At 40.4% G+C, this 25,754-nt stretch overlaps 1 protein-coding gene across 4 annotated transcripts in view; it reads right to left on the bottom strand.

Annotated features, from left to right (window-relative positions):
• Positions 1-3,786: 3,786 nt before the first annotated feature.
• nos1 (nitric oxide synthase 1 (neuronal)) overlaps positions 3,787-25,754 on the bottom strand; it is a 74,902-nt gene continuing 52,934 nt past the window's right edge. For all 4 annotated transcript variants that reach the window (XM_060844030.1, XM_060844032.1, XM_060844028.1 and 1 more), the window contains 8 exons: positions 18,738-18,931; positions 15,229-15,398; positions 13,142-13,352; positions 11,590-11,677; positions 10,304-10,425; positions 6,188-6,336; positions 5,400-5,594; positions 3,787-3,909 (listed from right to left, as the gene is read on the bottom strand). In XM_060844030.1, coding sequence (XP_060700013.1) covers positions 3,787-3,909; positions 5,400-5,594; positions 6,188-6,336; positions 10,304-10,425; positions 11,590-11,677; positions 13,142-13,352; positions 15,229-15,398; positions 18,738-18,931 — 1,252 coding nt within the window. The remainder of the gene's footprint in view (positions 3,910-5,399; positions 5,595-6,187; positions 6,337-10,303; positions 10,426-11,589; positions 11,678-13,141; positions 13,353-15,228; positions 15,399-18,737; positions 18,932-25,754) is intronic.

The raw sequence follows: 25,754 nt of genomic DNA, 5'->3' as shown, positions 1-25,754 counted from the left end.
CCTGCATGGTGTCAAGATTCTTCAGTGTTATTGGAGTTTCATTCATCCAGCCAAGTGGGAGGTATTCCAACACAATCCTTTCTTTGTGCCTTGTAGTTGGTAGACAGGCTTTCGGGAGTCAAGAGGTGAGTTACTCACTGCAGTATTCCTAGCCTCTGACTTGCTGTTTTTATGGTGATTCCAATCATTTTCTGATCAATGGTAACCCCCCCTGGATAATGATAGTGGTGGATTCAATGATGTCAACACCATTAAATATCAAGGGACAGTGGTTATATTCACTCTTATCGGAGATGGTCATTGCATGGCATTTGTGTGGCTGATTATTACTTGCCAGTTTTCAGCCTTTAGACAGGACTTTTCCAGGTCTTGACTATTTGGACACAGACTGCTTCAATATCAGAGGAGTTGCCAGTAATGCCAAACATTGTGCAATTACCGGTGAACATTCCCAATTCGGACCTTTGATATTGGAAAGGTCATTGACATAACAGCTGAAGATGGTTGGACTTAGAAGGCTACCCTGAGAAACTCCAGCAGAGATGTCCTGAAGATAAGATGACAGACCTCCAACAACCGCAATCATCCTCCTATGTGCTAGATATGACTCCAACCAGCAGAGAGCTTGCTCCTCCCCCCAATTTGAAGTGAGATAGTGGACAAGTTTACATTTTGCCACATTATACACCATCTTTTTTATCCATGCAAAATGTTGAGGGGACTAGACAGTAGACTGGGAACATTGTTCCCATCGATGGAAAGACTGAGAATCAGAGAACACTGACTTAAGGTAATTGGAAAAAAGAATAATGTCAACATAAGGAGAAAACTTTTTCCTGTATTGGGTTTTTCAGATCAGGAATGTGTCATGTCAAAATCTGCTAAAGGCAAAGCAAATTATAGCTTTTCAAAAGGAATTGGATCATTATCTGAAAAGGAAAAACAAGTTGTAGGGCAATGGGGGGGAAGGACAAAGAAAATTGCTCTTTCGGAGCAATAGCCAAGGCAAGTTAGGCTGAATGGTCTCCTTCGGTGTTGTAATCAATCTAAATAGCATCCTAAAAGTACTAAAAGATACCAAGGCAGTTCATGAAATAAAAACAAAATTTGACACTGTGTTGTGTAATCATACATTAGGGAGAAGGTTCAGACTTAAAAGAGGAAAGTGATACGGAGAGGACAAGTGGTATATAGTGAGAGTTGCATAGCTTAAGATATGATGTTGGAAAGCATAAATACCAATGTTGGAGTGATTAAAATTGAGAATATTCAAGAGGTTAGATTTGAAGGAGTACAGAAAAACCGGACTGTTATAGAATCAGAGAAAATCATTGAGAGAGGGAGGGTAATGCCATGCAGCGATTTGAAAGCAAGGAGAATTTTAATATCAAAGCATTAATTAACTAGATCTAGTGCAGGTCAGCAAACACAGGTAGCCAGGATATAGTATGGGCTAGGGAATTGGTAGAGTTTTCAGAAGGTAGAACAGAGGAGGAGAGTTGGAAATGAATTGGTTTAGGTTAAATCGAGAGGTTACAAAGGTGTGGATTAGGGTTTCAGCAGAAAAGCTGAGGTTTGAATGGAGTTTTTTTCATTAAATTGTCCTCCTGGCCAGAGTTCTTCTGTTACAAAACTCTCCATAAATCCACAAATTCAACAGTGAAGAAAATTGGCGAGGAAAGTGTACCCTTTTTTGCAGTGGTCACAGCTGCTTTGAAAAGCGAAGTATGTGTGATAATGATTAAGGTGGCAATTGGGTAAGAGGTTAGGGTGCTAGATGGGTAGGGTGCACTATAAATAGGGTGCCAGGTAAACAATGGAATGCTTGAGGAAGATTGTGGGGGGGGAGTGTTGCATCTGTTGAATGGGTTTGGTGGGGGGGGGTGTGCAGTTAGGATGGGGATTAAGTTCAGTAATGCAGGGTTGCCAGATGTAACTGTGTGGTATCATTGGGACCAGGGGAGTTTATGTCAAGAGTCAGGATAGCAACCAAGGGTGTCAGATCCCCAGGCTGGGGTGGCAGTGGAGGAAGAGTTTAAGGTTGGGAGTGGTCGGGTCAGCAGCAAGAGTTGTAAATCTGTCCCATCTTCCACTCTTTGATAGGCCTTTTTCATTCAAGCCACTCTAGTTTAAGACCTATTAAATCTCTAACTTCTCTTAGTTTTGATAAAGGGACTCATAGTTAAATCATAATGACAGATGCTTTTGAATCTGCTAAGCTTTCTCCTACTTTTTTCTTGCTTTTTTTTCAAATTTCAAATTTCAAATCATCTGCAGTATTCAGCTTTTTGAAAAGCAATTTGACTTTTGACTCCTGACTGGGTAAAAGTTCACTACAGCATTAGCTCATCCATCACCAGTTTTGAAATCACAATTGCACCAAGTTCAACAGGTCTACCAACATTTTGTTTCTGTCTAATCTTCTACTTTACGTTACACTTACCTGCCTGAGGACTCTATTGTTACAAAGTTGAAAGAGTGTATGTTCACTTTAAGATAGAAAGTGTTTTCTGAATTTTAAAGTAAATTTAAAATACAGCCAGCTGCTAGAACACAGAAGAGACAGGCTGTTCCAAAATATGTAACATTTAGCTATTAAATGGATACCTGAGTTTTGTATGCTGTTTTGACAACCATTCAAATTTAATCAATTAATTGAAATAATGCCCAGGTTACTAAAACCCAATTGAGTTTGAATTTATTGTATTGACAACATCAGACCAATGACAGGGAATAATGCTGGGGGCATAAAAAAAACCGGGCACTTTAAAAAATGTCAGAGCATCTGCCATTGATCTGGAGAGCTAACTGCCCATGTATCACTTTGCTCTGAAGGAAATTTCAGAAGGCACTATCTATCAAAAGGTATCTTTGCCTGTATAAGCAGTAAAAAGAAGGAAGTCAACCCAAGGAGAAAACAGCAGAGTCAGGAAGAAGACGAAGGAAGGCTGAAGGGAGAGGAGAAGACCATCTGTATGGACTTTGAGAAATTAAGTGAATGTAATGTTTAATAACTGTGTTATTGAAGCAGCATTTTTATAGAGTTGGGGTCAGATAGGAATTAGTTAAGAAAAGGGAGCTTAGATTTGCTAATAGTTTTGTGTAGTGTTCACTATTGGAGATAGAAATTACTTTTTTAAATAGTGGAAAGTAGGAGTTTTCTTTCACTCACACACACTTTTAATAGATTAGGAGGTGAGGTGAGTCTTTCTGGTCTCAACCTCCGCATCATAACACTATCAAATATTTAAAACTGATTCTCATGAGTTTTGTTTCATTGATCAACTTCAAATGACTGACTATTTCCACACTATATGCTCTCCATTCCTGTATTTGAATAATTGGAATCTTAATTCCAAAGGATGATTACATAAATATTTGACTGAAACCCAGTTTGTGGATGTTTCAAAACAGCATGCTAAATATTCAAGAGATTCTGTTAGCAGTTCAAGCATTTCTGCTACATGTAGAATCCCTACAGTGTGGAAGCAGGCCATTCAGCCCATCATGTTCATGCCAACTCTCCAAAGAGCATCCCACTCAAACCCACCCTATCCCTGTAACAATTCATTTCCCATGACTAATCCATCTAGCCTGCACATGGACTGTGGGAGGAAACAGAAGCCCCCAGAGGGAACCCAAGCAGTCACAGGGAGAATGTGCAAAATTCCACACGGATAGTCACCTGAGGCTGGAACCAAACCTTGGATCACTGGCGCTGTGAGGCAGCAGTGCTAACCACTGAGCCACCATACTGCCCATATTCTCACTTCTTTAACTCCATACTTACTCATCTGAGTCCTTCTTGTTTTCTTCAATAAAAGCAATAGATTCTGATCGAAGGCGATTTGTAACTTCATATGTACGAAGTGTAACACCAAATATGTCTTCATGGTAACGGTTTTCATCCTGAATTATTTAAAGAAGACATTGGTAAGACTTAATCCTAGCAAGACATTTTGACAAGTGCCAGGGAAAGGAATCTTCATATTAACACTTTATTTTACAAATAACTTTCACGGTTGTTGTGATCTAAACTATGGAACATTGAACATAAAACAAGAAGTGCTTTATTTTGTTAATGAAACATCTTACTTTACTTATTAATTTTTTGTTTTATACGACATTCGGAGCCGTGAAATCTTAAATATATTCCAAGATTTGGAAGTGTACACCTAACCTGTCAGAATGGGTAATACATTTTTGATTCTAAATGTCTAAGCACAAATGATAATGTGGAAAAGAAAAGAAATGAGTTTGTAAACATCTAAAATGCTAGATATTAGGGATGCCAGCTGTCAATCCTTCAGTTCGATTACGATTTTGTCTTTGTCTACTGTTGTTGTTTAAGACTCATTTTGAGCAATAGTCAATTCGTATGAAAAACTGCAGGAGAGAATTAGAAGGGAGAACGTTGTGACTTACAGTGCCCCAAGACATTTATTGAAAATGTAAAGTTTAAGACCACTTCAGGAACAATTTACCAGCTGTTGAAATGAGATATGTGAAATTAATTGGTCCTTTTCTGGCGTGAAGACCTTGAGTTACATGTCAGGACCATACCTGAAATGTCAGAGTCCTTAAGAAATAAGATATCAGCCCTAAATTACTGTGATGAGATCTATTTATTTACAGTTTAAATCCCACTATTCCTTCAAACTCATGGGAAGGCTGACAGCAATCTTATATTTTAATTACACTAGTTATTCAGCAACTCATGTGATTCGTAACTCATGGCATATTTCCACTTGCTGCAAATTGCTGTTTTCTTTATGCATTAATACAATCCCAGCAATTTCTCACCATTGCATTGAAAAACATGGAACACATTATTTTGCATTTTTTTTGGAGCAAAGCCACTCAAAAGCTGCTAAAAGGGAGAATTCGGAATATTCTCCAAAATGTTGGCCAAAATATGCCCTTTTGAAATGTCAAATTCAATGTCAGTTTCTCATATAAAGTGCTTTGTTTTCATTTTTGCTTCTCAGATCATGAGGTTTCCATAGTGCAAATTCTGCACCATTTGTAGCAAACTTTTTATAAGTTGTTTCCGTACCTGAAACTTGGCTAGAAACACAAAGAGATTCATTACATGATCATGATATGACTTGGAGGTGCCGGTGTTGACTGAGGTGGACAAAGTTGAAAATCACACAATACGAGGTTATAGTTCAACAGGTTTATTTGGAAGTACGAGCTATCGGAACGGCGCTCCTTCATCAGGTGGTTGTCCACCTGCTGAAGGAGTGGCACCCCGAAAGCTAGTGCTTCCAAATAAACCTGTTGGACAACAACCTGTTGTTGTGCGATTATGATAACACTTTTTCCACAAAAACACAATTGGGTAGGAAACATTTCAAGCTTTCCTGAGGATATGAATGGCAATTTGTTAATCTTACTCTCAGCTTGCTGATGAAGACCCCAGCATCTTCCAAGGACATCTTTCCATGCTTTTTCAAGATGTGCTGAATAGTTTTCAGTACATCGCCTGCCATGGTAACATCGCCACAAACATATATGTGTCCAGCTTGCTCTTGAAGGACTTTGAATATTTGGTTAGAAAGCTGTTCATTTAAAATATCTTGTACGTATTTCTGAAACCAGACAGATACTTCAGCACAGTTATTGCAAATAAATTCTAGTTTGAAACTTCAAATTTGGAACAGAATTAAATGGACCTCAAAGTATTGGAAAACGTGACCAATGGTGATTTCATACACAAAACACCCTCATATCATATCATTTGCTTAAACGTTACATCTCAGTGAAAATGTATTTCCAAAGTTTATTAAATTGCCCAAATCTTGTACAAGAACGAAAACTACATTTGCTGAATTACAAACTTAATCAATGGCCAACGCAGGTAAATTGTGGAGCATTTGGAATTCTTGGCTGTTCCATAAACTCAATATGCTTCTCAGAAATCCCATAGAGATGGCAATAGTCTTTTTTTAAAAAAAGAGCTGTATTTTGGGTGATAAATAGAGTATTTTGATCAACAAGGATTTGTCATTTATAGCATTGAAAATTCCCAATGTTCCCAAACTTCTACATTTGCATTTTAAATTAATTTTACATGTGTAAGTAGACATGCATTTTTTAAAAGTTGCAAACAACAAAGCTGTAATTAAATAAACTGTTTTCATGTAAAGAAAATACATTAAACCGTATTACATTAAACAACTACCTTTGGTTTTGTTGGTTCACGGGAGTAAGCTGTATAGAGTTCCTCAAAGACACCTTTACTTTTTACGTGAATGGTTTCCTCTCGGTAGATGTGGTCAATTTTTGATTGACGACAGCCAAACACAAGTGTCATGGGACATACTTTTACACCTGAAATATAGAAGCGTGATATCACAAATGTTCACAAGGTGCTGTCATTAATGTATATATAAGACATACAGGGGAGCATATTTCCTACCACATTTGACTTCAACGGAATATATTCTTTTTGATATCATGTCAAACAGATTGCAATTTACTCTGACTCATTTTGCAACCAGCAAATTTCATCCTCTGCGCCGCTAAGCAATTGAAATAAATATACTCCATTGCCACTGAAGGTCATGAAGGTGATTTAGGCACTACAAAAAATTGAGGCGAAGGCTGTGAACACTGTATGCCCATATCTTCTGAAAGAAGTTGATTAATCTAAAGTTAAATATGGAATGAAGAGCAGGACAAAATTGATTATGTTTGGAGGGTTTCATTGAATCGATAAGAAGAGGAAAGAAGTGTTTCCATGGACTCTGTTTCTTTCAAATGAATCTTCCCAGCTCCTGAACAAAATGGGCCACGGTAAGAATGTTGGGAAAATGGGATGAAATATCCAGCAAGGAGCTTCCAAACATCAAGAGCAAAAAAATCCCATTTTCCAACCAAGCATTGAACAGCAAGATAAGATTCTTGTTAGTGAAACATCTCACTGTTATTTAATCTTGTTTCATTGCTATGTAGCTTTCCATTCTCCAACCCACCAGATAGAGAGTAGGAGCCAAGGATTCCTGACAGGAAAATTAGAGTGGTTACCTGGTGACTTTAGCTCATTGTTTGCTCCTACGGACTTCTACCTTGGACTCTCGAGAAACATCATCTCAGGGCACACTCTACACAAACCCCAAGTCTACGGATATTGGCAACAGACACAAATCAGTCTCATGACACAGCTCTGATCCACTTGCACTTAAGTGTTACACTTTGGAGCACACTGGAACCTCTCTTTGCAATGCTACTGCAGGAACACTTTGTATGCAGTGAGGGGCATCCTGGGGTCTGCACTCAGTCTCTGAACATTGCTGACTTTTGTATCTACTTTGAAGCTCACAACATCCATGCCTTGCCTTACCTTACCTTTTGGCACACTGCATCCATTGTCACGCTCTAAGGGGTCTTAATATTTCTGTCTTGCCTTGCTGCTCAGAGTGGCTTCAGGCAGGCAGCTTGTCATGGTCATCAAGAGGGGTGGACATGTTGCTGTATAGCATGGTCTGTGTCAATCTCATACTTGCAGCATGTGACAGCAACCTATGTGACAAACACACTGCATGTCCCTCAATCAAATGCCCATGTCTAGAAATTCATGGTGAGTATTCATCAGTCATGACAAGGGCAACTGTTGTCAGTCAGGAGTTTTTGGTACAGTAGTCAAATACATAGTCCAATCATAGTCCAGGGGCTCGAACACAGTCAGTCACCCTCTTGAGCAGTCGGGATCAGGGTCTAGATTTCAGTACAGTGTGAGGACTGGACCGCATTTAAAACTGCAGGTCCTGCACAAGCAGTTGGGAGATTTGAGGAGTGCCTGTTGGCAAGGTGCATGGAGATCAGTCAGGGGTCTAGCTAATCAGTTGGGGCTGTCTTGGTCAGTCCTTGGGATACAAGTCAAGAGGTATTATCAGGGCCCACTGCAGTGGTAAGGAATTGGGTGGAATTCAATACTGAGGCAGCAACCTGGGATGCAGAGAGTCTAGGGAAAAGGTCAAGAAGAGGGAAGATGTGACCTAGTTGTGAGGGGGTGGTGAGACGCTAGTACATGGGAGGACTGCAGGAGGGGTATTAATCACCAGAACCGTGGACACAGTGTGGGTGTGTGGAGCTCAATGATGGGGCAAAAGTGAGGACTGCAGATGCTGGAAACCAGAGTTTAGATCAGAGTGGTGCTGAAAAAGTACAACAGGTCAGGCAGCATCCAAGGAGCAGGAAAATTGACATTTCGGGCAAAAGCCCTTCATCAGCTCAATGATGGGCAGGTCTAAGCTGTAGCGGTTTTTCCCAGAGAGTGTGGTGCGCGGGGGCAGTGGGGTGGGGATAATAATGATGCAACATGAAGATGTAATTCCAGATGAGAGCTCAACAAATAGTGCCAGGAAGAAAGGAGTGTGTAAATTTGGGAGGTGTTGGGGGAGTGGAGCCTTGATGACCAGGCTGTGCCTGAGACTCATAATCTACAGCAACTTCCAGATTCAGTCAACTCCGAAATGCAAACAATGACTGCAAAATAGTTGCAACCACTGTCAGAGTCGGTGGAGTCAATGTGTTTTTCTAATTATCCCAAAGTCAGGCTCCACTCCTGAGTGACGGAAGGTTGATCTAGAGACTATTGCATTAACCAGGCACTTTGACATTGTCTGTAAACATAATGTCATGCATGTGAAACACAAGCAGTGTTTAACTATAAGGGGTACAAATCCTGGTCACAAGGAAACTTGACTGTGCCATCGGTTGTTACTGATTGAAGATAGTTATTTCTGTGATGCAAATATAATCATAGGCCACCTAAAAAAGTGGCCCTCAAAGTGCAAAGTTAATGAAAGATCTCATAAGTTGCACAGGGGCATATATTGTTTCTTTTATCACCCTGAACAGTAAGTATTCTGCAACATGTTTCTATGTGTAATGGTGATCTGAGGCTTGGAGCACAAGGTCTGAGTGCTAATGCAGCACAGACAACCTCCTACAGTTTCTCTGTGACATGACTAATGTTGCGTTCAATGAGAAAAAGGTTGAATGGCAAAATATCATGTAAAGAATGTCCCCTGTCACACTGTGTAGAGGAGTAGTGGTAAATCATCATTGTGAGTAATTCGAATGCTGATTGCTCACAATACTAACGACATGTTCAGTTTCTGGTGCTCCCCCATATGGGTTAATTTCCAAGTCTGGCTGTTGGGTCCAGCTCAAGCAGACGTTATCATCACCGTTATTGCAATGCAACAAAGGCACAGACAAATAGAAATGGTATGAAAGTGTCAGCAAGCTCAGGAACAGCAGCAACCTCCAAGGGCCTTTGTACACCATGCACAATGATGAAGTCACAGCTGAAGGTCACCTCCACATGCTCCGGAAGACCATAGCCTTTTCTCCTCAAAGCTATTTTCTCTAGATAAGTAAGGTATTGTGTCGGCACAGTGAGGATATCTATTGACTCTGAATCATGCCAACTGCAGGAGTGGACATTGCCATCTGATGGAATGGTGGCCATCCTTTCCTTGTGGCCATTGAGGTAACAGTTGCATTGAACCTTTTTGGTACTTTGTGAGTTCTTCTCAATCCTCCCCGCCACAAATGTATCAAGATTGATACCAGGCCATTTGTGCCAGATCACATTGTTTCATTTTATGATTTGGATTTTGAAGGCTTTCCATTGTTTGATGGTCCCACATTGAACAATGAGGAAATGCTGGCTACATTGGGCAATGGATAAAGTCTAATGCTGATTTAGACACGTTATAAGATGGGATGTGGTGAAGGTCAAGCAATCTATGTAGCTTGGTGCTTTAGATATAGGAATGTACACTAGTATGTGCAAGAAAGTCAACCATTCCATTTATGTGCCCTGAGAAGAGTTGGTTGTGAATGTCACCCTATTGCATTCACAGAGAAGTGCAACTCCAGACTGCCAACACTTGACCAGGTGCTTGGCAGAGGTTCACTAACATTGCTGGCACCAAAGATCCTGGGTTAACCCAGCAGTTGCCAGGAGAATCAGATGAGATGGATGCCATAGGGGCTTGGTACATGGTTAATGGGATGAGTTGGGGACAAAAGCGTAAGAGTCCTCAGCTGGCCTCATGGAGAGAAATCCTCAATCAAACTTGACCACCATGACACTTTTTGGTAAGGTACAGCCTTTTTCTCTTTCATATCAATGACCTCATCCAGTACAGCAGTGCTAATCAGTATACGTTTTGATGTTTGTTGTGAAATCGAACATTGATGCTTAGTCTTACAAGAGGAATTACTTTGTAACTACTGGCATGCTTTAAATTCTTCTTTGCCATGCCTTATACTGACAACCTACCTTTATGCTCAATATCATGCAGCCGCTGCTGCCAGAAACTTCGGAAAGGAGCAATTCCAGTTCCCGGTCCAATTAAAATACACGGAACCATTGGATCTTTTGGCAATCTGAAAGAAGGAGCTCTGCATACAAATACATAACATAACGTAAATAGGTCTCTATCATTGTATCCTATTTCTCTGATTATTAATTTTTGATTGTTGAATGAAATTTTGATAAATGACTTGAAATTTATTATTTCTACATGTTCTGTTGACTTAAGTCTGATTCTCTGTAAAGCCAACAGTATAACGAGAGCTGCAATTATTCCCCAGCAACTATAGTTACTGCTCCCTTCTCAGCAAATCCTTTTAGTGAGTGTAGAAATGATAGTAATTACTCTCCTGTTATATGTCGTAATGTGACAATGAGATAAAAGCAGTGCTACAAATGAGTATTCTGGGAATCAGCACAAGTAGAGTATAGGCAGTGAGTCCCAGGCCGCATTGGGTCTGCGAGACCAGACATGGTGAATTGTAGGATAACACCCAGAATTGTAGGATATGCTCCAAAATGTATAAAACAACAATTTCCTTAGTGCAGTTTCATGTAAATAGAATAATGGTGGGCCTTGGCGTATGGGTGAATAAAGATGTACTGATTTCAATGTGAAGCGGAAGTTTTCACTTGCATCCTCAAGAAGTCATTAAACGGCCACCCTTTGCCATTATTTTAAAAAATCACATAAGCCCCGTTAATAGATTGCTACTACTATGCAATTTGGATCTGTGTGCCTATCTTTTTGACCAGTATGTCTTACCTCTTTTTACAGGAAAAAAAACCTGAAGTTGCCACATGAATTTCTGTTCTGATTGTCGTAAATGAGATGTGAAATATTTATTGATATTTAAGTGCCAATGGCTTCCTCCCTCTTTTGCTGCTCCAACCAATGATTAGCCTGACTCCTACTAATATTTCTGATGTGCATTGAATCCACAATAGAAATAGGCACATGTGCACTTTACAACAAACACTGTACTTGCACAGTGTTCTGGAGAAGAAGAAATCATTACATTTTCTCTAATTAATCAAGAATTCTCATATTTAATGGGTGAAATTCACCAAGGAATAATTGTGTGGCTAAGATGGCCCATTAAACATAGGTACAGGTAAATGTCAGATATCTTCTTTCTCAAAGTACTTTTCAAACTTCAAGAACCTATGTTTGTGTCAGAATTTGCAGTATTGTATGCAGTTACACAGTCTGGACAGTATTAAATTTCAAACTTCCATGAAAACCTGATTACCCTCTGACAAAGCATGGCACTATTTCATCTGTGTCTATCCGGTTAAACCAGGAAGAGCAGACTCCATGATGTAGTGACCCTTCACCATCTGTAAATATAAAGACGTTGGCTCATTATCAATGATGACCACAATATATTTAATTTAAACAGCTGGTTATTCTCCATTCTCTTTTAGTTTTCATCCATACTTGATACACAGCATTTCATCAGTCAAGCCAAGCTCTCTAGACTCTGAAACTAATCCCTAGGGTGGGGCAAGAAGTGGTCCTCACTGACTTACCCTTTGAGATAATGAATATATCGCTACAAAATCAAATCATGTGATTCTGAATGTAAAACAAATACCAAACAGGTGCTAGACAATGTACTTTAAGATACAAATGGAGGAGTACAAGATTAGAGGGCATAGATTTAAGGTGAGAGGGGAAAGATTTATGAAGGACCTAAGGAGTAACTTTTTCACACAGATGGTGGTGCATTTATGGAATGAGCTGCCACAGGAAGTGGTGGAGGTGGGTACAATTACATTTCAAAGGGATGTGGATAGGTAAATGAGTAGGAAGGGTTTAGAGGGATACAGGCCAAATGCTGGCAAATGGGACTAGATCAGATTGGGATGTTTGGTCCACGCAGATGAGTTGGATTGAAGGATCTGTATCCGTGCTGTGTAATTCTGTGACTCTACATTTACTGTTAATTCAGTCATGGTTGTGCATGCTAATTCAAAAGTAAATGTGCCTCCAAGGTTCTTCCTGAGCTCCTGATCACCTTTCCTCTTGTTACTTTGCTGTGTTGAAATTCTGAATCATTATGCCAAGTCCATTTAACTTATTCTTCCCCGAAACCAAAAAAATGCTGAACCTGGTAGTAACTTCTCTCACCTTCTGCTTTATCTATAATTAAAAATCCAAAATTGGTACTACCCAGTTACTACAACTTGATTTATCTTGTCATCTCTCCTGTTCTATTCAATGTCCATTATGAACCATACAATGAATTTTGAACCTTTGAGGAAGAGGTGGGGCTATTTCCTGATAGAGCAGAGAATACCTCGTGCAAGAGGTGGATATTGCATTGCATTATTAGGACATTATTTTGGATTTATTCCAATTTCCCAGAGGAATAGAGCAATTTTTCTCTTTTTTTTCAGTTATCCCTGGATTTTACCTTTCTCCACCTTTCCCTGGAGACCACATAGTTTTGGTTATGGTGCAGAGTCTTTAGTTGGCAAGAACCGGAATATTGTTGACAGACTGGATGAACCAGAGGGTCTCTCCCCAGCTGTCATTGCCCATACGTTATTCCCTGTTTCATATTGGATAAATGCTGAGGTAAAGCCTGTGGCATCCAACAGCTGTCAAGTTATGGTCTTGGAACACATGCGACTTAATGACGTCATTGAATATAGCTTCATTTTTTTTCATCCTGGCACTTGGGTGCTGATATATACTTTTACATAAGAGCTCCTAAACATTTTCTAATATTCAAAATATAAATAATTAAAAACAATGTAGTAGCAATGAGAATATATCATTTTTTTTAATGCATGTACCTCGTGTGCGATACGAAACAACAGCCACTGTAAGGTGAATCTCGTCTGGGTACATGTCCAGGGATGAACTGATTGAGTAATATCGAGGCTGCAGCAGAGGAAGCTGGGTAAGTAGCAGAGTTGTTGGCACCCGAACCGAAGGAAACTCCTCCAGTACTTCCACTACTGTTGGGTTATTGTACCACTTCCATTCCTCGTACTCCTGTAATCCCTGCCAATTAAATGCATGGTCTTTATTAAATCACCACTGCAGGCATGGCATTTAAAGTTAGAGTTTTTTAATCTTCCAAATGTGAACATTTTCCTTACATCACAGAGGACGGTTTCAAACAGAAGTTGTTGTTGTTGGAAGAGAAGGGGTTATTCCTGGACCAAGGAAGAATTCATATTATTAGCTGACATCAGTTCTGAAAAAGTGTCACTGGACCCGAAATGTTAATTCCCCTTCCCCCATTGGATGCTGTCAGACCTGCTGAGATCTTCCAGCAATTTCTGTTTTTGTTTCTGTTTTCCAGCTTCAGCAGTTCTTTTTTACCTCATATTATTAGTGACAGTAATAGCACACAGTGTAAAATTACTGCTTTGAGGTGGGGTGATTGCTGGTTGGGTACATTGTCCAGATATATGGCTCTTCCTTGACAAAAAGATAGTAGTCATGATTAAAGTTAAAAATCATACAACACCTGTTCATAGTCCAACAGGTTTACTTGGAATCATTAGCTTTCGGAGAGCTTTGGGTGGTTGTGGAGTATAAGATCGTAAGACACAGAATTTATAGCAAAAGTTTACAGTGTGATGTAACTGAAATTATATATTGAAAAAGACCTGGATTGTTTGTTAGTCTATCATCTTTTAGAATGAACATATTGGTTTCAGTACTTTTGTATGTAAATCGCAGAGCATTTAAGAGTTAGATTATCAAGTGAACTTTTAATAATTGGTGTCATGTCGGCCCAGATAATGCATTGAAGGTGTGAGGTGCCCTGTCTGTGCCACAATGGTCAGACTGATTCTAATCTAAAAAATGCATTTACAGAATCTTACCTGGTGTTGTGTGATTTTTAACTTTGTACACCTCAGTCCAACACCAGCATCTCCAAATCATGGTAGCCATGATGTGGAGATGCCAGTGTTGAATTCACGTGGACAAAGTCAGAAGTCACACGACACCAGGTTATCGTCCAACAAGGTTATTTAAAATCCTGGAGGAGCAGTGCTCAGAAAGCTTGGGTTTTTAAAACAACCTGTTGGACTATAACCTGGTGTCGTATGACTTCTGACTTTGACAAAATATGTTTTTTACAAGCCGCTGACTAAACTAATATACAGATCTCGTGGATTTGTGATAAGGAATGATCTGAAAATTTACAGCCACACCATCGACAGCTAAAATGGATTAAACAAATGTAGCTATGCAGAAATCCTCTGACAAATTTTGTACAACATTTGGACTCAAGAACATGTGTTTATGTGCAGGATTAGAGGACATCCCTTTAATACATGTTTTAACATGCTCAATAACCAAGTACTTTATAATTCAAAAAGGTTATTTAGTTGTGCAAACTATCTTACCTGTGAGAGTTTAGATACTTACAGTGTGGAAACAAGCCCTTCGGCCCAACAAGTCCACACTGACCCACCGAAGCGCAACCCACCCATTCCCCTACATTTACCTAACACTACGGGCAATTTAGCATGGCCAATTCACCTGACCTGCACATCTTTGGACTGTGGAAGGAAACCGGAGGAAACCCACGCAGACACGGGGAGAATGTGCAAACTCCACACAGTCAGTCGCCTGAGTCAGGAATTGAACCCAGGTCTCTGGCGCTGTGAGGCAGCAGTGCTAACCACTGTACCACCATGCCACCCACTTAGAAGTTTAGAAGTGTGCTGTATTGCAATTCTTAGCTGACATCCAATGTTGGGTGCATTTTGATTGTGAGGCAAGTTTTATGGGAAAGAGATCTTTATAGGACATGGGTGTGACAGACAACAGGCGAGAGGTGTACGCTCCTATTTGTCAAAATATAAGCAAAGTTAAAACTTTTAAAGGACTTAAAACAAAGGAGTGATGAGAGACTTACCTTGCTGAGAACTTCAAGTCTTTTCTTATGCTCTTCATTTCTTGCCAAGAGAGCAAACTGCTGCAGTAAGAGTGGGCTTGGAGGAGTTGTGATATCCAGATAGTACTTAAAAACTTGAAAGATGGTGCAAGGTGGAATGCGATTCTCATCACTCCAGCTGTTAATAATGCCTGAGGGGACAAAAGACAAGCTGCAACCAAGAATAAAGCAACAGGGTAGATTTTACAATTGGGGGAAGGGAAATTACGATGCTGTAAGACAGGATTTGAGGAGCATAAGTTGGGAGCATAAGCTGTCAGGGAAGGATGTGGTGGAAATGTGGAACTTTTTCAAGGAACAGATACGACGTGTCCTTGATATGTATGTACCTATCAGGCAGGAAAGAAATGGTCGTGTGAGGGAGCCTTGGTTGACGAGGGAGGTTGAATGTCTAGTAAAGAGGAAGAAGGAGGCTTACATAAGGTTGAGGAAACAGGGTTCAGACAGAGCAGTGGAGGGATACAGGATAGCCAGAAGGGACCTGAAGAAAGGGATTAGGAGAGCTAAGAGAGGGCATGAAAAATCCTTGGCGGATAGGATCAAGGATAACTCCAAGGCATTTTATGCGTATGTGAGATACATGAGAATGACGAGAACGAGGGTAGGTCCGATCAAGGACAGCAGTGGGAGATTGTGTATTGAGTCGGAAGAGATAGGAGAGGTATTGAAAGAGTACTTTTCTTCAGTATTTACGAACGAGAGGGACCGTATTGTTGAAGAGGAGAGTGTAAAACGGACTGGTAAGCTAGAAGAGATACTTGTTAGGAAGGAAGGTGTGTTGGACATTTTGAACAACTTGAGGATAGACAAGTCCCCCAGACCTGACGGGATATATCCTAGGATTATGTGGGAAGCAAGAGAGGAAATTGCAGTACCGTTGGCAATGATCTTTTCGTCTTCACTGTCAAGGGGGGTGGTACCAGGGGACTGGAGAGTAGTGAATGTTGTGCCCCTGTTCAAAAAAGGGAATAGGGATAAGCCCGGGAATTACAGGCTAGTTAGTTTTACTTCTGTGGTAGGCAAAGTAATGGAAAGGGTACTGAGGGATAGCATTTATGAGTATCTGGAAAGACACTGCTTGATTAGGGACAGCCAGCACGGATTTGTGAAGGGTAGGTCTTGCCTTACAAGTCTTATTGAATTCTTTGAGGAGGTGACCAAGCATGTGGGTGAGGGTAGAGCAGTGGATGTAGTGTACATGGATTTTAGAAAGGCATTTAGATAAGGTTCCCCATGGTAGGCTTATACGGAAAGTCAGGAGGCATGGGATAGAGGGAAATTTGGCCAATTGGATAGAAAACTGGCTAACCGGTCGAAGTCAGAGAGTGGTGGTAGATGGTAAATATTCAGCCTGGAGCCCAGTTACAAGTGGAGTTCCGCAGGGATCAGTTCTGGGTCCTCTGCTGTTTGTAATTTTTATTAATGACTTGGATGAGGGAGTCAAAGGGTGGGTCAGTAAATTTGCAGATGATACAAAGATTGGTGGAGTTGTGGACAGTGAGGACGGCTGTTGTCGGGTGCAAAGGGACTTAGATATGATGCAGAGCTGGGCTGAGGAGTGGCAGATGGAGTTCAACCCTGCCAAGTGTGAGGTTGTCCATTTTGGAAGAACAAATAAGAATGTGGAATACAGGGTTAACGGTAGGGTTCTTAGTCAGGTGGAGGAACAGAGGGATCTTGGGGTCTATGTACATAGATCTTTGAAAGTTGCCACTCAGGTGGATAGAGCTTGTAAGAAGGCCTACGGTGTATTAGCGTTCATTAGCAGAGGGATTGAATTCAAGAGTCGTGAAGTGATGTTGCAGCTGTACAGGACTTTGGTTAGGCCACATTTGGAGTACCGTGTGCAGTTCTGGTCGCCTCACTTTGGGAAAGATGTGGAAGCTTTGGAGAGGGTGCAGAGAAGATTTACCAGGATGTTGCCTGGAATGGAGAATAGGTCGTACGAGGATAGGTTGAGAGTTCTCGGCCTTTTCTCGTTGGAACGGCGAAGGATGAGGGGTGACTTGATAGAGGTTTATAAGATGATCAGAGGAATAGATAGAGTAGACAGTCAGAAACTTTTTCCCCGGGTACAACAGAGTGTTACAAGGGGACATAAATTTAAGGTGAAGGGTGGAATGTATAGGGGAGATGTCAGGGGTGGGTTCTTTACCCAGAGAGTGGTGGGGGCATGGAATGCGCTGCCCGTGGGAGTGGTAGAGTCAGAATCATTGGCGACCTTTAAGTGGCAATTGGATAGGTACATGGATGGGTGCTTATTCTAGGATAAATGTTCGGCACAACATTGTGGGCCGAAGGGCCTGTTCTGTGCTGTATTGTTCTATGTTCTATGTTCTAACTCTTATGTGCTGAATTCCCTTACAGTCCACGTACATAAGCAGAATCTGTCCAGATTCCCTTAGAACTGGAATTAGAATAGGGATGCAGGAGTGATGTGTTTTGGGAAGTAAGAATGTCACCTTTATTATTATTTATTTAGTAAATGCAAATTTCTGAAGTAAAGCAATAGCTTCCTAACTTGCTGAGTTAAAGGTGATTAGTCTCCAGAGACAACAGTCCTCAGTAGAGTGCTGCATTGTTTGTACCTCACCTGAACATGTACAGAAGAGGCAGTATGCTGAGGTTCCAATGGAGGAGATTGGCTCTACAGGAGACTCAACATGTCCCAAAGCTGCTTAGTTTTATGGTGGGCCAGAGGGCCAGTTCTTGTGCTGTACTAGTCAATGAGTTGCTTCAAAGCTAATGGAGGATTTTATAATTTCGTCTTCTTTGGGAACTGGCTGTAGCTCCAGCAATGGTCTGTTCAAATCTAATGTTGCCGGGACTACAGAGCTTGGTCAGATTGGTCAGCAGCTCTCTACTGTAGGGCTGCTTCCCAGTTGAAGACGGACATCATTTCCTGAGGCAATTAACATCCCACTGAGCACAACATGGTCGTTTTTCCATGAACAGGGTCCTAACTAACCTTTTATTCAGGAGGATGGGGAGCACCATGCCCCGTAAAACCCAAGCCAATGCTTTTGACTCTCTCGGGGCAGTCACCTCCTCTCATTCAGCATGGGTATCTATTAGGCTATCACATTAGTGAAATATGAATCTACATAGTGGCACTTATTAAGGTAATTGGATGGTATGAAAATCTGCACTGTCTAACTTTGCTTTCAATAAACTTCAAATACATTGGGTAGCTGAGTATCATTTTGCCTGACAAGCTTCATAAAGCTTTGCTGAAAATGTATTGCTGGAAAAGTGCAGCAGGTCAGGCAGCATCCAACATCCAAGGAGCAGGGGAATCGACGTTTTGGGCATGAGCCCTTCTTCAGGCCTGACCTGCTGCACTTTTCCAGCAATACATTTTCAGCTCTGATCTCCAGCATCTGCAGTCCTCACTTTTTCCCTTCATAAAGCTTTGTCCAGGTGTGTAGGTATTTTGCTTTGAAAATTCAAAAGATTTGTTCTTTAATTACCTAAAGCTGTGTTTCTCTCTTCCAAAAGCTCAACTTTTATGATCTGATTTACAGGAGGGGCATCTTCCAACCGCTCAATCAAGGCATTGACCAAATCTTCATGGTTACCGGGAAAGACGCCAAGATGATCACCAGGCTGGTACTGTAACTCTTCCTGCTTGTTTGTGTGTATCCGGAGCAAAATTGTGGAACGGCTAATTGGAAAGAGAAGACCGTGCTTCAAATACTCAGATTAAAGATTTAAGGTTAAAGTAAAAAAAACTATGTTCCTTTTTTTTCATCTGGCCTCAAAAGTCTTCCAATATCTTATGATAATTGTGACTCTTACTGAGAAATGATCTTACAGACCCAGCAAGCAATGACTCTTCATGTGTCATCCAGAGGTGGTGATTGTCTCTGGGCTACTTGACTATGAAGGCCGACAGAATAAAGTTCAGTTCTGCTCTGACTGATAACTATCTATACGTACTTTCCAACCAGCGTCTCTCTGTACATATTGACCAGGAACTAGAATTATGATAGTTTTGCTCCTGGTTCCATCACCATAAAGTCACTGAACAGGAGCCTCAGCTGAGATAATCTCTTACAGCACAGTATTTGAATGAAGACTGAGATCCACTGGTCCATTTGTCTCTGTATCACCTTGGACTGTGCAAAATGTTAGCCGCTCAGCCAAATAACCAAAACAACTCACAGTTCACTTCAGCTCTGATGGCGAGTCACCTACACTCGAAACATTAGCTTGCTTTCTCCCCATGGATGCTGCCTGACCGGCTGTGATCTCCAGTATTTTTTGTTTTCAGTACAGATTCCAGTACCTGCAGTAATTTGCCTCTAATTCAAAGCAAGGTCTGTCATTATAGTACAATATAGGAAAAATGTAACAGAGCTGCAATTGAAGAATTTAGCACAGGTAATGAGCTAAGTGAAAAATAAATTAAACTTTCTCTCCTCAATTCTTTTGAAGAGTAACAGTTCAACTGGAAAATGATAGTGATAAATGTGTATTATTTTACCACCATAATTAACTAAAATAAATTATTTCTGAGTGTACTATCTGAATTTAGACATCAGCTGGTGGAGCCCTTACTACAAGTATTGAATTTAACACATTGTTAACAAGGTTAGAACTTCTTGTCTTTTCAGATGAAAACTCCTGTTGGATGATAGCAACTATTCAACCCTAGGTAATGGTAAAATGCTCAATTTCAACTAGTCGTTTCTAATTTATTTGTACTCATTTGTAACATAGATCAGAGAATATAATCAAAGGCACCAGCATTTTAAATAAGGTAGAATATAATTTCTGCAGGGGTTTTTCTGGTAACTGTAAATTTATGATGGTTGATTAGGAGATCACAACAGCTTAATTACAGGAACAGCTTGTTAGTTCGAATTAAGAAACACCCATTACATATTGCGTAAGTACATTGTAGTTATCTGCAATCACACTAATGCACAATTGATTCAATTTCAGAACTTTATGAACTGTTAAGTAACTGGTGCTCTCATAAGTGTTTTATTTTGCATCTTAAGCTAGTTCTTTAGTTTTCACAGACAGATGAAAAAATAAATTCCTTTCTTGAGCTTAAGGGCACCAGGCCATCCTCATGCCTTTTTCCCTTTCAATATTTATTTTTATTTTTATTATCATTTTCCCTCCACTGATGACACTTCACTGGGAGAAGACTCTGTGGGCGCCAGTCACCACGTTCTCCAACCTAGTCTATCAGCAAGCTATTCAGACATGAAGGGCATCAACACTCAGCCAGTCCTGACCTTAGCCATTTTTGATGGAACCCTAATATCCAACAAAGGTATTGAACTACAAAAGAGAGCAGGACCAGTTGCGGGTCACTTTCACCCAGCTTAGGAAGAGTGACGAACACAAGAGTTCTCTATCATTACCTCAGCTGAGGTAAGATCATTCATCAGAAGTTAAATTGGTATAATTTAGGTTTGAATTCCACACAGGACAGTATCTTTGCAGCGGAATGCTAAAATTATCAAAATACCATTATTTCCAAAACATTTCTGTACTGAGCCGTCTCCTTCTTCTTAGTATATTTTAGGGAGGCATGTTCTCATTATACTAATGCTACAATTTTAATAGCGAGATCCTTTCCTGATGCCTCCTCTTTTGATGGTATCTTAGTCCTTCTGACTAGTGGATCGGCATGGTGGCTCAGTGGTTAGTACTGCTACTTCACAGCGCCAGGTATCCAGGTTCAATTCCACCCTCGGGTGACTGTCTGCACGGAGGTTGCATATTCTCACCATGTCTGTGCGAATTTCCTCTGGGTGCTGTGGCTTCCTCCCACAGTCCAAAGATGTGCAGGTTAGGTAGATTGGCCATCAAAATTGCCCAGGGATGTGCAGGCTAGGTGAATTAGAATGGGAAATGCAGGGATTGGGTAAGGGGGTGGGTCTGCGGCAGGATGCTGTTTGGAGGGTCGGTGTGGACTCAGTGGACCAATGCTCTGCCTCCACATGTGAGGATACTATGATATTGCAACTGGCCTCTGATCAATGGAGAACAATGTTAATTTCTTAATACTATTTTATGTCTAACTTTTCTCCTGTATTACACTGGTATCCTTCTGTTTGTATCCTTCTTAAATCTAACACAACCTCCAACTCCAGATTTTCTATTCCTCCAAGTTCCTGGTGGATTTCCATATGACCATATTTGTATCTAGAATTGTCTCTGCTAGATATCATAGGTATCTGCCAGAACTATTGCTGCTTTGATCTTTAATACTTGAGGGTCATCTCCTCCTCTTCGGATGCTGCCTGACCTGCTGTGCTTTTCCAACATGCTCATCAATGCTCATCTAAATATGTTTTTAAGTTTGCAGGAATTCTATTTTGGAATTTTCCAATTTTCATTATCTTCTTTACATTCTCATTGTTTTTACCTCTACTTTTAGCACTTTAACAATTGATCCCACTGCATTTCTTGCTCCCTTGCACATTCTACAAATGTCTGCTTAGGTTTCCTTCATGTAACCCAGTTTTTTACTGATAAGCTTCAGGCTTGACTCCAAAGCATTGAAGATTGCCATTGTGACAATATCATACTCTTCTGATCGTTCTTCTGACACATTGGTGTACACAGTCACAACTGTACCTATTGAAATACTCTGTATTATGAAAATTCAAACCTGTTTTGACCACTTCATCTGTCCTGCTTCATTCTTAAATGAGGCTAAAGTCCTTTTCATTCCATCCTCTATAAATGTAGGCACTAAACGCTGCATTTGTCATTTTTAATTAATTTAAATCCCCTTTTGGAATCATATTTACTTCTAAATTATTATCTTCTTCCTTTTTTATTCTAAGCTTTCCTTTGGCCACTCATGTTGTCCAAAATCCTTATCTTTTTGAAGTTTAAGTTTTTTTTAAACTTCCATCTCTTTCTGTTCTACTATTCCTTACTTTACTTGTGATTCAGTTTTTCTCTCTCCTCATTTTCCACCTTCTGTTGTTTTACTTAATTCTCAATTTCTGTTATTCATTTCCTTTTATTTGTGCTCCCTTTCCATTTCAATGTCTTAAAAAGTTCTTTGTCCATTTCCATTGTTCTTTTCTGCCTCTCTCCTCCCACTTAAATCATTCCATCTCTAATTGAATATCAACTAATTCCAGCCGACATCTCAATTTCAGCTTCCTTTCTTTCAATCTAAATGTTAGGTAGTCACTTGAAACCTTTTGTCCCTACAAAATCCTGATTTACTTCTAACTTTAATTTATCTGCTAATTTTCTCGGTTTAGCTTAAGTTAAAGATTTCAAATAATCCCATGTTATTTATTCCACTTCTAGAAAATTCTTAGCAACATCCAAAGCCATCTTCAAACTAAAAGCACTGAAGTTCAATGCAACGTAGCCATTTTATGTCCAGAACCACTATGTACCAATTATTTTATAAAAGAAAGCCACAGATCACTCTTGAATCCAGTGTATGCAAAACCAGAACAATCCACTAGTCATGACCCTAGCTCATTGCTGAACAAGTCAGATAAGTCAGACCAAAACCTGGCTGGATTGATTATATTTCACTTTATTTTGATTTTCTGAGGTTGTCTTTCACTGAAACAGAAGCACACAATGCTGCAGATGTGCTTTTAGCAATAAAACAGAAGATAACAGAGAATAAACCAAACTAGTTACATATAATACAATTTGGAAGATTTAAAACACATGGCATAATACAGTCCCATCTATGCCAAGGCTATCACTTTACCATGCTCAAGTACAGAAAATATTCCCTTCTCTAAGTTATAATCTATAGAGTCATAGACTTATACAGTGTGGAAACAGACCCTTTGGTCCAACTCATCCATGTCGACCAGATGTCCTAAATCAATTTAGTCCCATTTGCCAGCACATGGGCCAAATCCCTCTAAACCCTTTCTATTCATGTACCCATCCAGATACCTTTTAAATGTTGTAATTGTACATGTCTCCAGCACCTCCTCTGGCAGCTCATTCCATACATGCACCACCTTGTGCTTGAAAAAGTTGCCCCTTAGATCCCTTTTAAATTTTTCTCTTCTCACCTTAAACCTATGCTGTCTAGTTTTGAACTCCCCTGCTCTGGGGAAAATACCTTGTCTATTCTCCCTATCCATGTGCCTCATGATTTCATAAACTTCTATAATGTCCTCAGCCTCCAACATTCTAGGGAAAACAGCCCCAACCTATTCAGCCTCTCCTTCTAGCTCAAACCCTCTAACTCTGGCAATATCCTTGTAAATCCTTTTAAGTTTCACAACATCTTTCCTATATAGATCCTTTGTTTTTAGAAATGATCATTGCCTGACACTTTTGTGATGTGAATATTGCTTACTAGTCATCACATCAAGCCTGAAAGTTGTCCAGATCTGCTGCATGTAAGCACAGACTGCATCAGTCTCTGAAAAGTCACAAATAGTCCTGAACATTGCCAATTACAAATGTTTATTCTTCTGACTTGACAATGGAAGGAAGTTCATGAAAGAAGCAGCTAAAGATGGTTAGGCCTAGAACACTGTCCTGAGGAACCCCTAAAGAGCTGTCCCAGACTCAAATGAATGACCACCCTCAGCCTCAACCAACTTCTATTGCAATGGAACCAGTGGAGAGTTCTCCTCGTAATTCCCATTGGCAAAAGTTTTGTTTGGGTTCCTTGATGCAAAACTCAATTATACACTGTTCAGGGTGGAAACACTTCACCCTCACTCCAGTTCTTTTGTCTGGGTTTGGATCAAATCTGTAATGAGGTTAGGAGCTGAGTAGAACTGGTAGAAGCCAAACTGAGCCTGAGTAGGGTATTGCTCTGGAAGTGCTGCTTTACAGAACTATTGATTATACCTTCCATCATTTTGTTGTTGAACAAGAATAGAGTGATAAGGTCTATTGACCAGATTGGATTTTCCTTGATATTGGAAACAAGACATACCTGGACAATGTTTCCAGGTAGAAGCTAGTGCTTTCACTGTATGGAAGCCACTTGGCTAGGGGTGCCACCAGTTCTGGAGCACATTATTGAACCTAGTGGCAGAATGCTGTCATAGTTATTAGCCTTTACTATCCAGTGCCTTCAGTTGTTACTGGGATACAAAAGTGGATGAGGAATAGGACACAGCGAGTAATTGTCAATAGATATTTTTTGTGCTGGAGAATAGCTTTTAGTGAAGTTCCCCAAATGTTGGTATTAGGATTTGCTGGTACATGTAAATGATCTAGAGCATAAAAGACACAGTTCGTATGTTTGCAGATGACACCAAAATTAGAGGTGTAGTGGATAGCGAAGAGGGTTACCTCAGATTACAACAGAATCTGGTCCAGATGGGTGAATGGGTTGAAAAGTAGCAGATGGAATTTAATTCAGATAAATGCGAGGTGCTGCATTTTGGGAAAGCAAATCTTAGCAGGACTTATACACTTAATGATAAGGTCCTAGGGAGTGTTGCTGGACAAAGAGACCTTGGAGTTCAGGTTCATTGCTCCTTGAAAGTAGAGTCACAGGTAGATAGGATAGTGAAGAAGGCATTTGGTATGCTTTCCTTTCTTGGTCAGAGTATTGAGTACAGGAGTTGGGAGGTCGTGTTGCGGCTGTACAGGACATTGGTTAGGCCACTGTTGGAATATTGCTCGCAATTCTGGTCTCTTTCCTATCAGAAAGATGTTGCAAAACTTGAAAGGGTTCAGAAAAGATTTACAAGGATGTTGCCAGGGTTGGAGGATTTGAGCTACAGGGAGAGGCTGTACAGGCTGGGATTGTTTTCCCTGGAGCGTCGGAGACTGAGGGGTGACCTTGTAGAGATTTTACAAAATTATGAGGGGCATGGATAGGGTAAATAGACAAAGTCTTTTCCCTGGGGTCGGGGAGTCCAGAACTAGAGGGCATAGATTTAGGGTGAGAGGGGAAAGATATAAAAGACCTCTGAGGGGCAACGTTTTCACGCAGAGGGTGGTACGTATATGAATGAGCTGCCAGAGGAAGTGGTGGAGGCTGGTACAATTGCAACATTTAAGAGGCATTTGGGTGGGTATATGAATAGGAAGGATTTGGAGGGATATGGGCCGGGTGCTGGCAGGTGAGACTAGATTGGGTTGGGATATCTGGTCGGCATGGACGGGTTGGACCAAAGGGTCTGTTTCCATGCTGTACATCTCTATGACTCTATGTGTAGGGGACAATTTCAAAGTTTACAGATGATACAAAATTTAAAGGCATTTTATACTATGAGGAGGACAGTGTAGAACTCCATAGACAAGTTGGTAAAATGGGCAGATATGTAGCAGATTAAGTTCAGTGGGGAGAAACATAAAGTAATTCATTTTGGTATGAAGAATTTGGAAGACAATATAAAATAAGGGTGCAATTCTAAAGGGGGTGCAGAAGCAGAAGGACTTGGGTATACATAAATGATTAAAATTGGCAGGGTAGGTGGAGAGAGAAGTTAATAAAGCATGCAGTATCCTGGATTTTGTTAATAGTGACATTGAGTACAAAAACAAAGAGTTTATGC

Source organism: Hemiscyllium ocellatum, chromosome 24 (assembly GCF_020745735.1).
Source record: "Hemiscyllium ocellatum isolate sHemOce1 chromosome 24, sHemOce1.pat.X.cur, whole genome shotgun sequence".
Taxonomy (NCBI): Eukaryota; Metazoa; Chordata; class Chondrichthyes; order Orectolobiformes; family Hemiscylliidae; genus Hemiscyllium; species Hemiscyllium ocellatum.
Note: the sequence above shows the minus strand (reverse complement) of the source record. Positions and strands in the feature narration are given on the sequence as shown.